The 16,411-nt window shown below is 51.8% G+C and overlaps 1 protein-coding gene across 1 annotated transcript in view; it reads right to left on the bottom strand.

Moving 5' to 3' along the window:
* The window catches only part of PPL (periplakin), a 42,271-nt gene extending 26,433 nt beyond the window's left edge, over nucleotides 1–15,838 (bottom strand). Inside the window, exon 1 of the mRNA XM_011376616.2 lies at nucleotides 15,761–15,838. Within this exon, the coding sequence (XP_011374918.1) occupies nucleotides 15,761–15,838 (78 nt within the window). The remainder of the gene's footprint in view (nucleotides 1–15,760) is intronic.
* Nucleotides 15,839–16,411: the final 573 nt, after the last annotated feature.

The raw sequence follows: 16,411 nt of genomic DNA, 5'->3' as shown, positions 1-16,411 counted from the left end.
AGGCCTGGGACCCAACTACTGTGGCATGAAACCTTCAGATTCCCAGGTATAACCCAGACCCTCTAAATGCAGATCTCTAGAGCTAGGCCCAGGAAGCTGTATTATTAGTGCCGTTGTTTTTACATGTTCCCCAGGGGACCCTGGTACCCGCCAGAGTTTGAGGTCCAACACTGCAGGTATCAGGGGAAGCCAGGGGTGGGAGTGGAGGGCAGAGATGATACAGCAAACAAGCTATGAGGCTGTCCGTCCATGTCCCAACCTTTGCCTGAAGGCCTACGCTGTACCACGCCTGGACACACAGGAAGTAGGGGGAAACAAGACTCAGGCCACAACCTCTGCAAAGGCAACTAAGGAGGCAGCCTTCCCCAAAGTGGGGTCCTAGGAATCTCAGTTCTTTAAGTCACTCCTAGAATGAAGCCTTCATCAGTCAAGGCAGTTAGAAAAACTCGACCAACCCCTCAATAAGTTCCTGAGCCAGTAAAGGCTCTGAGAAGTCCTGCAGTGGAGAAAGCTGGTATTCAGTGGAGTGGCTAGAAATGTTCAAAAGAGGATACTGTGGATGGAGGAACTGGGTAAAGAGGGGTAAGGGCTTGTTCCTGGGTTATGGGCCAACCCCCATTGCTCCCATTGCCTGGCTGGGCAGACCACCTGGGGAACGTGAGCACTTCCGGGTCCCTGAGCCCCACCCCAGCCACTGATCCTCACCTTGGCCTGCTGCACCCAGATGCAGCGAGTCTCAACCCAAATATTTAGCCTATGACTGTTTGGGCCACCATCAGGAATCTGCACTGTGGGTTAGGTGGGGGCCTTCGTCTCTCTCAGGTCCCTGTCTGATCATGTGTCTAGAGTACTCCCAGTCTAGCCCCTTTGCTGGTTGTGGCAGGTGACAGAAAGCGCCTTCTGGACCCCATCCTGGCTCGGGTCCTTCAAAGCCCAGTGCCAAGAAGGGGACACGGGGTAGGTGGGAGGCGGGGAGACAGCCAGCCCTGGGGAACTGGGCTCCTAGTGGAGAACAAAAAAGGGCTCAGCGGGAGCCTGCTGTCAGATGGGCGTAAGTTCCAAGTTTCGTTGGGCTTTTTACAATTTGGACCGTCTCAGGCAAGCACCTTACTTAATGTGCCTCGGTCTCTCCATCCATCGACTGGGGATGACCACAGAGCATCACGATAATTTGACACTCACAGACATCAGACAGGTTCGCAGGCATTGCCCCAACAGCATCCTCACCCCAAGTCCCCAGGAGAGGTTTGTATGCCCCTTTATAGGTGAGGAAACCAAGGCTCAGAGATGTCAAGGCACTTGCCCAGGGTCACACAGCTTGTGAATGTGGAGCCAGGACTCTCTCCTTGGGCAGTCTTGCTCTAGACGCCACATGATCAAATACTGGGCTAACAGCTACTCATAGAGGGGCTATAAAAATCACATGAGCCCATACAACAATCATAATCACCATAATAGTATGAGCCCATATTTATTTACTTTTTACATGCCAGGCTCTCCACCCACTTCCTACTAAATCTTCATTACAACCTTTCGAGTTAGAGGTTGGCCCAATGGATAATCATTATTTATCATCCCCACTTTACAGATGTGGAAACTGAAGACCAGAGAGGTTCAGTAACTTTCACAAAGTCACACAGTAATTACATGTCAGAGACAGAATCCTAACTCAGGTAGGTCCCAAGTCCAGGCCGTTAACAACCCCATGCGGCAATCCTGCAGGGCTCCCAGTACACAGCAGGCACTTAACAGATTAATTTAAAATGCCACGTGTCCCAAACTACAGTGTGATGTCACTTTCCATCCACTTGGATGGCTATAATAAAAAAGACAGGCCATAACAATTGCTGGCGAGGATGTGGAGAACCCAGAACCCTCGCACATTTTACATACTGGCAGGAATGTAAAATGGTGCACCTGCTTTAGAAAACAGTCTGGAAGTTCCTCAAAAAATTAAAGTTGCCATAAGACCCAACAATTCCACTCCTTGCTACCTGCCCAAGAGAAATGAAAACACACATCTACATCAAAACTTGCACGCAAATGTTCATGGCAGCACTATTCACAAGAGCCAAAAAAAGTGGAAACCACCCAAATGCTCATCAACTGAATAACAAAATGTGGTCTATTCACACAATGGAATACGATTTGGCCGAAAAAGGGATGAAGAACCAATACCTGCTACAATATTAAGAAACCCTGAAACCATTTCATTACGCCAAACACAAAAGGTCACATGTTGTATGATTCCATTTACATGAAATAACTAGAACAGACAAATCCATCGAAGCAAAGAACGGATGAGTGGTTTCCAGGGGCTAGGAGAATGGGGAGTGACTGACTGCTAAGGATGTGGAGTTTCTTTCTGAGGTGATGAAAGTGTTCTAAAATTGATTATGGTGATGATTGTATAATTCTGTGAATACACTAAAAACTGTTGAATTATACACTTTAAATGAGTGACTTGTATGGTATATGAGATATATCTCAACAAGGCCGTTCCCAAAAAATTAGCAAGTGCCATTTATAAGTGAGAGAGGTTTTTTTCCTTCTCTCACCCTCTTGAGTCGGTTCGCTTTTTATCTTATTTTCCATGGAGGCCAGGCCAGCTCCAGGTTACACCCAGCTGCCTGGAAGATGCTAGTTAACACTCAGAGAGCTGACCACGTGCTAAGCATGTCACCTACAGATTAGCTCATTTAATCCTACCACGCTATGAAGTAGCACTGTTCTCCCATTTTACAGATGGGGAAACTAAGGCACAGAGCAATTAGAAAGCAGAAAGCAGAGCAGAGCTGGGATTTGAACCCAGGCCTCTGGAGCATGGTTCTAGCACATTCACCCTTAGGGTCTGAGGTTCTGAATTAGAGACCCCAAAGGGTCCTGCATTCAAACTGCCATCCAGCTGGCCACGGAAGCCAATGTATGTCCCCGAACCCGATGCCAGGAATGCAGGAGGTTAGGGAACCCATAGGGAGGGAGCAAAGATCTCAAGAGAGGTGGGAACTGGCTCGGCAGGTCCTGCTTTTCATCTCATTAATAAACCACAAGGGGCGGCCAGACGTGGCGGTAACCAGGGGGCATCTGATGGAGACCAAGATACAGCCCTTCCCCATTGTCATCCTCCCAGTCCTGTCCCACCCACATAGATGGCACTCACTTGGCACCTCCACCCACTCTGGAAGAGGAGGGAAGAAGGAAGCGATCTGAGTGACATTTTGGGAAAGGGATATGCCCAGCCCTCCCTCCACTTACTCAGAAGTTTAACACGGACACAGGTGCCGAGAGCAGAGGCTGTGGGCCCTGGCAGCTGCCTCAGAAGTCATCCAGCCCCACCTGCTCATTACACAGATGAGCAAACCTAGGCCCTTGGAAGCGAAGGCACCAGTCCAAGGTCACAAGCGGGGCAGCTGGTGCCTGGAGCCAGACAGGATTCAAATCCTGACTGCACCAATCATCGGTGCAACCTTGGAGGGGCTCAATTTCATCATCTGTAAAATGGGAGTGGTACATCCTACCTAGTTAAGTGAGGGGGTGGAGGAGGGTCTGGGTCACTTCTGGAAACACCAGAATTGAGTGTCAAAGACCACTTTGGGGTTTGAGGACTGAGTTGGAGGTTCAGAGCAGTGTCTCGGGGGGCCCCAAAGCAGATTTGAGATTTAAGCTTACAGATGAGGTGTCACTGCTGGTTTCATCAGGACCTAAACAGTGCCTGGCACACCAGAGGCACTAAATGAAGGAACCTGAATCGCCTAGCACACTGTAGGGGCTCCGAAATGGTGACGATGACATTTGTTTGCCAACACGTATTTGTTGCACTTTTACTCCCTGCAGAGGTTGCCATTTGCAATGAAACGAATTCTTTACATTGCCCCCTAAACTGTGCATGCAGTTCTGCCCAGGACCCTCCTTCTCTCCTGGGGACCCCTGCTTGCCAATGGTGTTTGGTCATGTAAAATAGGTTCCTTCTGAAAAAACTTTAACTACATGTGGGAGTCCTGACCCCAGGCACTGAGGACACGGGGTCACATCCACAGAACCCATCCCAATGACACATAACCTCCATCTCATTGCTAGGAGCCAGCAGACAAACCCAAATTGAGGCTGGTCCAAAAAACGCCTGACTGAACCTCTTCAAAAGTGTCAAGGTCATGGAAGACCAGACTGGGGCATGTCAGACAGGAGGAGACTAGGATGACAATGACAACTAAACATGACATGGGATCCTAGAACAGAAAAAGGACATTAGGGGAAACTGGGGAATTAGGAAATTGTTTATAGTTTTTTTTTTTTTTTTTTTTAAGGTTCTTTCTATTTCTGGATTTTCTGGCAAACCCCTATAGAAGCAGATGCTATGCTTCTGGGTGATGGGACATCCAGGATGCCCACCTGTGGACAGGTAGGGAGAACATAGGATGCCACGGCCCAAGGCCTAATCTGGGAAAAGCTGATGGGACCCAGGACTTAGCTGTCCCCAGAAATGGCTGCCTCGGCCCAGTCCAGGCTGCAGTCAGGGGCTGTGAGTGGGTTTCACAGGCCAGGTGAGGGTCATACTGGCAGACTGGGGCTGTTTCTCCAGAGAACCGACCCTGGTTTTCTTCTCCTGGCTGAAGAAGCCGGAGTCTGGTGTGCATCCAGAAGGGCCTGGGTCCTGTCCAAGATGTGACAGGCAGCATCACTTATTTGGACTGGTCTGCATATGAGAATCCAGGCACAAGGAGGAAAAAACAGGAAGGAGGAAAAAACAGGGAGCAGGCCGACTGGGGGGGCTGCCTGGCACTGCCTTAGAGCTCCAGGAATGGGTTTGAGGCTGCACTAAGGGACAAACAAGAGCTTTTGGGTCTGAGCCCACAGGTGCCAGCGTAGAACAGGAACCGCTTTGTGTCCCAGGATGTATTCAGAGCTCTGGAACTGTAGGGAGCAGGCCTGGGAGCCTCACGTGGCATCAGGTACCCCGCTCTGTCCCCAGGAGTTAGAAACTCAATAACCACAGTCCAACCTGCTTCATAGCCAAGGAGGTCAGCTGCAAAGTGGGGAGCTGGGACTGGAACTCAGGGCCCTGCGATGCCCAGTGTGACCCAGGACAGCCCATGGTCTGGTCACCACGGATGCTTCATGTGGGCAAAGAAAGAAAACACAGGCATCTCGGGGGACCCTCGCCCCCAGCCCAGTACTCCCACTTTAGTTTTGTTCAGACGTCCTCACCCTTTCTGCAGAGTAGCCATACTGCAGTACCGCCTGTGGTTAAGCTCCCAGACTGAAAGCGAACATCCTGGATTTGAATCCTCACTCAGTCTTTTTAAGCTGTGAGTTACTTAGCCTCCCCAGGCCTCAGTTTCTCCATTTGTCAATGGGGGTCATGGCAGTAGGCATACCATAGGGCTGGGGTAGGGATTCATCAATAGAGTAGATATGAAATGGTGCCTTGGAGGGGAGCCCAGGCTCTCTGCTTTCACCTGGGGTCACCGTCTAGGAATTTGGGTTCCTTTTAAGGAATTGATAAAAGCCAGCAGCCAAGGCCCAACTTCAGAACCTGCTGGCTCTGGGGAGCTAAAGAAAGACTCCAGGCCGCCTGCACCGTTCACACTGATGTGCGTGCAAGCCCAGACGCGCTCTGGTTCCGCCTCGTGGATGTTGCCTCAGCCGGGCGTGGGGAATTCACAAGTAACATCGATATCTGGCAATGTCTCCTCCAGTCCCTGCAGGGAGAGGCTGGTGCACGGGTACCCGCAGGACGCAGATCCCGGCCCGGCCCGGCCGAAGGATCTCGGGTCTGGGCTGAGGGGCGTGTCATTAGGCTTGGGGATTTGAGAGGTGTCGGGCGTTTCCACCACGGGTCTTTCTGCTGCTCTGAGAACTCTCTCCTGTCTACAGGAGGAAACCGCAGAAGGGAGGGTGGGGAGGGCACGTCTACCCGGTTGTTCAAGCAGAACCCCAAGAACCGCCTTGATCCCCGCCTCTCCCTCCCCCCCTTTCCCCCTGGGAACGGCTCTTCTGTGCTTCCATCCTCCCTCTGCCCCTGCGTCTCCACCTGATCAATGTCGCCATTTCATACCTGGACCAATGCAATGGCCAACCCAACCATCTCCCTGCACCCCAACTCTTGCCTCTCTGAGCCAACTTCTGCGCATTCGTCAGAGAGTTCTTTCCATAATGCTACCAGATCACGCCACTGTCCGGCTTCAAACTTGCAAGTGCCCCCAAATGCTCCCAGATTTGAGCTCACACTCCTGCCCAGGCCCACGAGGCCCCCAGCATAAGTCCCTCCCACCCTCAGCTCTCAGCTCTCAGCCCTGTGACCAGCCTCACTGCCCCAGTCGACAGAGCTCTTTCTTGCCTCAGGGCTTTTGCACTGGCCATGCCCTCTGTGGGTGTCTGTTCGTGGGTCACCTCCAGGACTGCCCTGGCTGAGACTCAGTCTCCTGGCTGCAAGCCCACTTGTCTTGCTTGGTCTCTCCACCTCCTTCCCAGGCTCAGCAGCCACCAGAAGTACCTGCTTCGTGGCCCTCCTGCCCCCAGGAGAGACCTAAGCCTACCAAGGACACCACGAATGAACAGCCAACCCTCCAGCCTGCACAGAGCCACCTTGTTTGCTGCCTTCAGCTCTCCTCATCCAAGTCATGCTGCACCAGCTGGCCCATTCTCTTCTCTATCCTGCCTGCAGGGAGGGAAACTGAGTCAGCCTGGCATGGGGAAAGAACGAAGACTGCATTGTCGCCCTGACCTGGGTGTGGGCTCGGGCAGGTTCCTTCGCCTCTCTGTGCTTCAGTTTTCTCACCTGTGAAATGGAGATAAGAACTGATCCCAGCACAGAGTGTTGAGACAGTTCAAGGAGATGATCCTTGACATGGCTGTCACATCACGAAAGCTCAGGATTGCTGAGGCTTTTGTCTATTTTATTCACCGCTACATTGACAGCACCTGGCACAGAGCTCATCCAAGCAACAGTCAAATGCACTGAAGCGTTTGGAGTAACAACATGTGTTATTTCACCTGCCTAGCCTAACTTTCCTCATCCATTCAAGGGGGCCATGGCGTCTGCTGGCCCAGTAGCAAACAGAAAGTCACATTTAATAGGTGGGAAACGTGCCCGAGGGGACAGGGGCTGGGTGCTATGTCACTTTGCGTTTAAGACCACCGCTGTCCAATAGGAAGAGAATACGAGCCACATTTGTAATTTAAATTTTTCTAGTAGCCACATAAAAAACATCGAAAGAAAGAGGTGAACTTAATTTTTATGTTTTTTATTCAATCTAACTTATCTAAATATTATTTTGACAGGTAGCCAACAGAACAACATCATTAATCAGATATTTTAGATTCCTTTTTTCATACTATGTCTTCAAAGCCTGGCTTTGAAGTGTAGTTTTCACTGGCAGCACACCTAGTGGTTATTGTATTGTACAGCACATCCTGGGGCGATTCTGGGGGCTCTGGACCACTTTGCTCTAAGCCCAAAGCAAGTATCAGTTTTGCCCTGATGAAGATGATAAATGTTTGGAACATCTCTCTGCCTTGCTCAGTGCCTGGTACCCAGGGACACATAATAAATGGTCATTCCCTTTGCTCCCTGCCCCTTTCCCGCCAGATCCACACAGCCTGGCCAGACATATGCCCAAAGCCAGATCCTGTCTAAAGGTCCCTGGCTGCCTGACTCCAAAATAATCCAGGGGCTCCCAATTGCACCCAATAGTGTGGTGCCTGGGTGTAGTGTGCCAGGACACACAGACCACAGCCTGACACCTTTCCCCAGGCCCCTAGAGCTGCAGCATCCTTACCTACAGGCCATGGGGGTAGAGCCAAGGGCACTTGGCTTGCTCCCCTGCCATCCCTCCCTCCAGGCTGGGAGAATGACCTCTTTTCTGAACTGCCACTCCGGGGAGCAGATCACACCCCAGTAACTGCCCCAGTTGTTCCTTCCTGCCCCAGACTGTTCTGTCCCTCATCGATCACAGCCCAACTTGTTCTCTTTCAATGTACAGAGATGGGAACTGGTGGGGACAGGGCCTGTCTGATGGAGATGGCCCGCCTTCCCTGGCCAAAGCCACCTCACCTTCCAGACCTGAGTCAGTCCTCATGTTCCGGCCCTTGATCACATCTACAGTTCCTCCCTTTTGGGGTTAATTCTGCCTCAATGGGTGTGTACAGGAGCAGGCAGGAGCAGCAGGCATGAGCCTCAGAATGTCTGGAATGTAGAGGAGTGCACACTTCTCTGGGAACCAGCCTCCTCCCTCCCAGGGAGGGGGCCTGGCCTCCCGCTGGCCATGGTCCCTTCTCCTGGGCACTGCCTGCCTCCAGGGCTTGAGTGGCTCCCTAGAAATCTCCAGATCTGGTGGGAGGCTCACCTTGGGGGCTGGGTGGCCCCGGTCTCCACCTTCTTTAAACACTGCCTGGCTGAGACTGCAAAAGCTTGTCACTCTCGGACATCTGTGCTGTCCCCGACATAAAGGAACACACCGTAGGCACTCAGGAAATGAGTGCTGAATACGAACAACAACTAAGCACTGAGAGCACCTATGAGGTGCTTATCGCCTGCTCAGCCCTTTCATGCCTTACCCATTGAAATCTCGCAGCCCTCGGAGGTAGGCGCCCTATAGTTACTGGGGCACTTTCTTAATCCTGCCTAGTAGGCTATAAACTTTTGGACAATAAGGACAATACGTCTTTTAGAGGAGCCCTTCTGTAGCCCTTAATTCCAGGCCTTGCATAGGCTTGGGGCTCAATGAATAGGTGTTGAGTTGAACAGATGTCTTATAGCACATCAACTTCGGTCTCCCATTTTCAAGATGAAGAGAACTGAGGCTCAGAGGAGTGAAGGAACCGGCCCAAGATCACCCAGCTGGGAAGTAGCAGCGCCAGGATTTGTACAGGCTTGAGAGTCACCTCCTCAAAACAAAAATAACCATCAATACCAACCCACAGAAAGAGAGGGAGACACTGGGGAGACGTGGAGAGACAGGATGGTGGAGCAAAGGTGTTCACCACCCAGGGGAGGCACAGCGATTTGCATCATGTTAACATCTTTGTCAGTACAAAGATGTTTGGGTAACAATCAGGGGCGATAACTGAGGCTGAGTCATTCTTCTAAGATGCTACCATGGGGGGCTCCCAGCCTTTCCCTCTGGGCAGGCCTCTGGGGCGGGAAGCGGGGCGAAGTGGGGAAAGAACCCACCTCCTTAGGCCACGCCCTACCTAGATCTTGACACGTGTTCAACTTCCATCCTCAGAACAACGCGCTGAGGTCAGTGCTGATGCTGAGGTCGGTACTATCATCACACCCACTGCGGATGAAGAAACGGAGCCGGGGAGAAGGGGCAACTTGCCCGGGGCCACGGGGTTAGCCAGTGTCTGTGCTGGTGACCGCTGCCACTCCAGCTGGTTCTCTAGTCAGTATTTTCAGATATTCAATTACTGCTGAATATCCCCACCCCCCAACTCCCTGTCATATCTCCGCCCCCCTTACAGGCCCTGGGCACAGGCCCTTCTCTATTACCAAGCCCCCGCGGACGGAGTTACTGAAGACATGTTATAAAAGTCTGTTCAATTTAAACCTATTTATTGAGCCTCGAGTCTATGCAAGGCCTGGAATTAAGGGCTACAGAAAGGCTCCTCCAAAAGATGAGTAAGTCCTTACTGTCCAAAGGTTTATAGCCTAATAGGCAGGATTAAGAAAAGCACCCCACAACTATAATTACAAAGATTCGGATCACCTGGGTCAGAGTATTTCCACCTGCTCTGCCCATTCAGCCCTTACATCCTAATTTTATTTGTGAAGATATAGCTCAGTCCACTAAAATGCAGGAAAAGAGCGCAAAAGAAACAAAGAGAAAGCGTGATAAATAGGAAATACAAGACAATAGGTCCGAACGCATCAGTCATAGTAATAAACGTGAATGAGTTAAACTCGCCTGTTACAAGATAAAGACTCTCAGATGAGAACATAAAAATAAAACAAAAGTCAGCTCTAGGCCATTTTACAAGACACGTACCTGAAACAGAATGATATGGAAAAGTTCAGAATAAAAGAACAGAGTGAGACAGACTGGGCAACTGCGGCTGAACGGGGAAAACAAGGCGCACGTAACTCTAAGACAAGATGGGGCGAGGCCGCGGGGAGAAATATGTGGTTCGCACCCCTCGCTGCACATCAAAAGACTGAGGTCTGGGCCCTGCCCCAGAGATTCTGACTTAACTGGTCTTCAGCAGGGCCTGGCCAATGCTTTTAAAGCTCCTCAGATGATTCTAATGTTTAGCCAGGGCTGGGAACTGGGAACCAGCCACAGCAATGTGTTATGGAACTTGGGGGAGCACAGGGAGGAAGAATCCTAGATCTCTGCGGGAAGGAAGTCTTGAAAGAAAGCAGTACACAGGAAGCACCTAATAAATACCAGGTTGATTGGTCAATTGACTGATACTCTCCCTACCAGAAACTTCTATGGTAATTAGGCAGTAAATTCCTCCACGCCCAGCTGTGAGTCCTGGGGAAGTAGATCCTAAGCTGAGGGTTGTTGGTGTAGTAACTATGGCTCCCATTCATGGCCTAATCTGTTTCCACCTAGAGAAGGCCGCCCCACCTCTGGGCCCATGTCAGGCGTGTGCTTTTGGGCTCCTGTTACAGACACACACAGACATTCAAGCCGTTTTGGATAATATCAGGGTGTGTCTGGAAGATTTCTGCAAGATTTAAACGGGGCTCAAGCTGAACTCGGCATCTCTGGGTGACAGGACAGCATTCCGGGTTTAAGACCCTGGCATCATTTATTAAGCACCCACTACATGTCATCTCCAGTCCTCTCCACAATCCCACATGCTCCAATTCGCAGATTCAAAACAGACCTTCCGCCACTGTTTGCAGAGCACCTACTATGGGCCAGGCACCATTCTGGGGCGGGGGTCGGGGGGTGGGAAGGTTGGGAGCAACCACACGGCACACAAAATGAAGCCTACACTCCAGCAATAAGGAGCAAAAACCAGAGAGAGGCAGGAATGTGGCCATGGCACAGCTGACGAGCGGCACACCTGGGCCTGGAAGACGGGTTCTCAGCTCCCAAACCCAGGCTCTTCCTACTCTGCCCACCTTGCCCCCCGTCCCTGCCCATACGCCTCAGCTTCCACCCTCAGTAACCTGGGGGTTTGGGTGCCCGTTTTGTAGTTGGGAAGAGTCAAGCTCCTTTTCTGGAGCCACAGGACCCAGGTGGCGCAGGCTTAGAATCCTTCCTCATCCTTCAACTGAAACCAAAAAGTCCCCACATCTTGGATGGAGAAAACCTTAAAAGGTATGAGTCTGAAATCTGAGCCCAGGAAGCTGGGGCAACAAAGAATTCTGCACCCGACTGTTTCTTGCAACTGTTTCCTGCAGCTCGCAGTCTTCCAGGGTCAGCAGGCAGCGAGTGGGTGGGGCTGCCAGCCAGCCAACGGCCTGATGTGCATTTAGAATCACAAGACAAAACCCCTCTGCCCAGGAAAGGGCTGATTGGTGGATAGGTGGGGCACCCCACAAGCTGGCCTGCCTGCTACCATCTCAAAATGCTCAGGGCAGAGCATGCGAGAGTCTCGGACGCGTTACTGAAACTCTGAGCCTCACCTGGAAGAGGGATGAGGGAAATAATTATGTAAAAAAGAAAACAGTTATAATTTAGGGTGGCTGTTCCCAGCTAGGACTCAACCTTAGAGCCTCTTATATGTTCACACCTTTCCCTGTTACCCTCCCACACACCCAGCATTTCTATTTGTCTCCCCATCCAAAACCTTCCTGTTTACCCTCCACTCTTGCATCCCAGGCCTTTGTGTACCTTCCCCTCCTGAGGCCACCTCCTCTTCTTCCCCTAGATCCTTTCTTTTCCTATTGACCTGACGCTGAGATGCAGGACACCGGCTGTGCCTCCCATGCTATTCCAGCTGTCAGCTTTCCTTGTCCATCCCACCCCTCACTTTAAAACACTTGAAAATGCATGACCTAACTCAAACGTGCAGAAAAATCCTGAAGAGACTCCTACCGCCACTATCTAGCTGTTGTTGCCACGTTGCCATATATCCTTCAGATTTTGTTTAAAAATAAAATCGTCCATTATCCCTTAGCCCCTTCTTCAGGGGTAGTGTAATTCTGGAGCTGCTGGTTTCTTCCTAAGCCTGTTTTATACTTTCAAAACATACCCATGTCCGTGTCCAGAAACATTATATGGAATTGCCTTTTCAGGTTTATGCACATGGATGCACACCTCACCGTCTCATGCTCCTCGGTGCTTTCTCTTCTGGTCCTAGATGCCCCCTCCTCCAGAAGCCCGCCAGGCTGGCTCAGGGCTGCTTTGCCTCCACTACCTCAGCTTATCACTGTTGCCATCTATTTACTGAGCTCATGGAAGGGGACCAGATGGGGGCAGTGGGCACTCTCTGCTCTGGCCCTCACATTCCTGTCTACAGATAAAAACCCAGCTCCACCTTCTTGGTCAGGGTGTGTGTCCGGTGCGTTTGTCGCTGTGAGATGTTGAAGGAGGGAGAGAGTCTTGGCCGTAGTCCCCACGGATCACTCTCATTCATTCACTCAGCCCATGGGCCACGCAAGCCAGTCTCTTGGGAAGATAGGTATTCACCCCCATCTGGCCACCACACACTGCCGAATCCAATGGCTGCTGAGATAAGAGCCACAAAGAAGATGGGGAGACAACAGAAGAGGTGGGTCTGCTCCAGCAGAGAAGTGAGGGAGTGCTTCCTTGAGGAGCAGTGGCGAACCACGGAAGAGGAAGAGGAAGCAAGCCAAGAGCTGTGGGAAGAGCATTCCAGGCAGAGGAACAGTGTGGGCAAAGGCCAAGTGGCTGGATGCAGTGTGGAAAGGCGAGGATGAACGGCCTGCCTCCGTGTTGTGCAGGACAGCAGCAAAGGGAAGCCTGGGGCGGGGCTTAAAGCGGCAGGGGGACAGAATGAGATTTTCATTTTGCAAAGAGCTCCCTGGCTGCCATGGGGCAAGAACTGGGGTGTTGGGGTGGAAGCAGGAACTGTGAAGAGGCTACTGCAATGCCCAGGCAAGAGAGGCTGGGCTGATGGCCCAGCATGGGCTGCTAGCTCTAGAGGCAGGGAGAAGTGGGGGAAGGGCAGGGCTCGACCTGCAGACAGCAAGGGGTACCAGGGGCCTCTCTCCCCAGGCTCAGGAGGTTGTAACACAGAAGACGAACCAAAAGCAGAAAGAACAAAGACCAGAAGCTATTTCCCTCTTCCCACTCCCAAAACAGGCTGTAGCAGGCCAGGGCAGGCCGCCTGGGATGGTGGCAGGCTGTGGTGACACGTGGGAATCCTGGGTCCTCCTCCCTTGACAAGGAACCTTGGAAATGCTCTCAAAGGTAGTTTTTTCCCCAGCCCCCAGGACCCTCCTGATGTCCCTCCCCCTTCTTAGGTGTGCATTGAGTTTAGCCTCTCTCCTCAAACTCCCTGTCCCCAGATGACTGCCCCTGACGATGCCTGAAATGCCACCTTTAGCAGTCATCCTTATAGGTTCGGCTGGTTCTGTTCTGAATCTAATTCATCAGGTTTCGTTCCCTCTGCCAAGAGAAAGACTAGGCAAGTGAGGGCAAAGCCAGAGAGAAAAGAGGCTGGGAAGGGTTTCTGGGGCAGAATCAGAGAATGCAAAAGCCAGTGACTCCACTATCTGGCCCAGGGCAGTCCCGAGACAGCTGCCACTAGCCGCAGGTCCTGGTACGGAGACCTACTTTCCCTCCTCAGGAGCCCCTGGGCCCCCAGGATCAGCCATTTGTGAGCTGTGAGCCCAAGGCGAGTGTCTTTACTCTTGGCCTCAGTGTTACTCTCTGTGAAATAAGTGACACCACCACAGTGCCCGAATGAGATGCTGTAACATCCATGGCTGTGCCAGGCACACAGTAGGTGCTTGAGAAATGGCTATGCAGATCGCTGAAGTCCAATCACCCGTGTGGCTGGAGGTGGGCTTTGCTGACAGGGAAAGCCTCGCTGTCAAATCTTTCAGGCTTTCCAGCTGTCACTGATAAATGTGTGCACGTGTGTCTGTCTCTCCACCTATCTGCCTAAGGGGATCCACGTGAATGTTGGGATGGATGGGTGAGAGTCAGCTGACTCCATGCCCTACCCAGGCTGCAGCCTCCACAGCTGGAAGGAGACCAGCTGCCTGAGCTTAGCAGTGTGTGATTACAGACATTGGCTGCTATGGTTCACTGGGCATTCATTGTGAGCCAGGTCTGGGGCTGGGATCATCATGTACATTTTCTCTCTTGATCCAACCAGCGACCTCGCCAGTTGGGGGGTTGCTATCATCGCTCCCATTTCACAGATGAGGAAACTGAGACTGAGATGTTAAATGACCTGCCCACACAGCTCAGGAGAGGCAGAGATGGGGCTTAAACTCACACCTGGCTACATCAAACTCTGTGCTCATAACTACCAAAAGGCTCGGGGTACCCTAGCCAGCTTCCAGGAGGGCACGTGGCCCTTTTACCACCTCCAAAGCCTTGGGCTTGCTTCCTATGCCAGTTCCCCGCATTATGACTAGGCTATTCTTATAGCGCTCTACCCAGGTGAGGTTGGGAGGCCAGACCAGGCTGCTGGGTGCTCACTGGGACCCAGGTCTGGGTGGAAGAGAAAGATTAGTCCTATTTTACAGATAGCAAAGATTAGGCTCAGTGAGGCCAAATTTCCCTGCCAAAATCAAACAGGCAGAATTTAGTCTAACTCCAAAGCTAGATCTTAAACACCCACCTCTTCCTCAAGACAGGTTGGATATTTTCCCAGGAAAGTCCTCCCTGATTTCTCAGGTCTCCACCCTGACAGCTCTCACTTCAGACCAGATAGGAAGCACCAGAGCCACTGGGCTGGAGACATCCATCCAGTTCTATGTCCTGCTGGGGACAGCTGCCTCTGCCTGGTTCCCTCTGCCCGCGAGACGTGATTAAGCATAACTCCATCAAGTGCAGGGAGATTGTCCTCCACATCTACCCCATCCCCCCCGATGGCACCCCTGGAGTTGTGCGGTGTATAACCTGTCCATTGGCATCCAGGTCAGGCACATAGTAGGTGCCTTATCTGCATTCGCTCGATAGTTATATTCGTTATAACTGCCATGGATTGAGGCTTCCTATAATTCTTAACCCTTTCCTGCTTTATTTCATTTAATCCTCATACCAACCATATCACCAGGCAGGTACTATGCTTGTGCCCATTCTACAGGTGAGAAGACAGAGGCACAGAGAGGCCAACCAGCTCACCCCAGGAAGCACAGCCAAGAAGTAAAGGCTGGCTGGGGCTGTGCTTTTAGTCACAGAGCAGGAGGGTGGAAGTCGGTCCCCTCCTGACCCTCCCCACTTGGCCGGACGCTGTCTTCAGTGACCTGCACTATCAGGCCTGACCCTGTCATTAACTCAGGTGTGAACATCAGCTCCAACACCTGTCATTAGGAACCAGGGCGACGGGAGCAGCGAGGTTCACACCCTGTCCAGGCCCTCTCCAGTTTCAGCTGCTAAAAGCTGACAAACAGGGAGGGGTGATTTTCTCTGTGGAGTGCTCTGTTCACTAATTCACATTTGTGCAGCCCAAAGCTGTGACTGCCTGGGTGTGAAGGTCACAACTCCTAGGTCCCCTCAACTGGGGCAGTGATGCTGACCCTCTGTCTGGGTACCTCCTATGTGCTAGGGGCAGTCTCTCTGTTGTCATATTTGCTCCTCTCAGCAACCCTATGGAGGGGATATTACAACCACCTCTGCTTTGCAGATGAGGAAACTGAGGCTGAGATTCCCTGACTTACCCACGGCAGATGTGAGAGAGCCAGGATCAGAAACAAGGCATTCTGCCCCAGGGCCTGAGCTCCTACCCAGCACGCCATGCTGAATCTCTCTGGCAAACACACCTTCCCCCAGACAATGGAGAAGACCCTTAGAAACTTAGGGTGAAAAATAACTTGGGGATCATTGCCCCATGACCTGTGACATCTTAGAGCTTCAAGTTCAAGGCTAGGTACTGGGTAACACTCAAAAGATTCTTGAGATAATAGAGAAAGACCCTGTCCCCAACCTGTCCCTCACCCCACACAGTCTGGTCCATGAACTTGGCCCTACAAAGGGGAAGGGGCAGATGAGGCCACAAAGGGAAGCGCCTGGCACCTACTCAGGGCTGTGACTATGTGAGGCTATGGGAGGTCAAAGGAAGGGTCTCTCATGCCATCCTGGAGAGAAAAACCAGGAAGGCTTCCTGGAAGAAGTCACCTCTAAGCTGAGATCTGGGATCAATCAGATCAGTCAGTCAGCCAAGGGCAGAGGGTGGCTGCCTTGGACCAAGAGTATGGAGAGGGGCAGGACACTATTCCCTTGTAACCCGAAGCCCTTGGAGTCCCTGCAGCTATAAAGGATGGGAACCCTTCCTTTCTTTCTGTCCTCTGCCAGGAAAGCTGAGTCCCTCT

Source organism: Pteropus vampyrus, unplaced genomic scaffold (genome assembly GCF_000151845.1).
Source record: "Pteropus vampyrus isolate Shadow unplaced genomic scaffold, Pvam_2.0 Scaffold300, whole genome shotgun sequence".
Classification (NCBI taxonomy): domain Eukaryota; kingdom Metazoa; phylum Chordata; class Mammalia; order Chiroptera; family Pteropodidae; genus Pteropus; species Pteropus vampyrus.
Note: the sequence above shows the minus strand (reverse complement) of the source record. Positions and strands in the feature narration are given on the sequence as shown.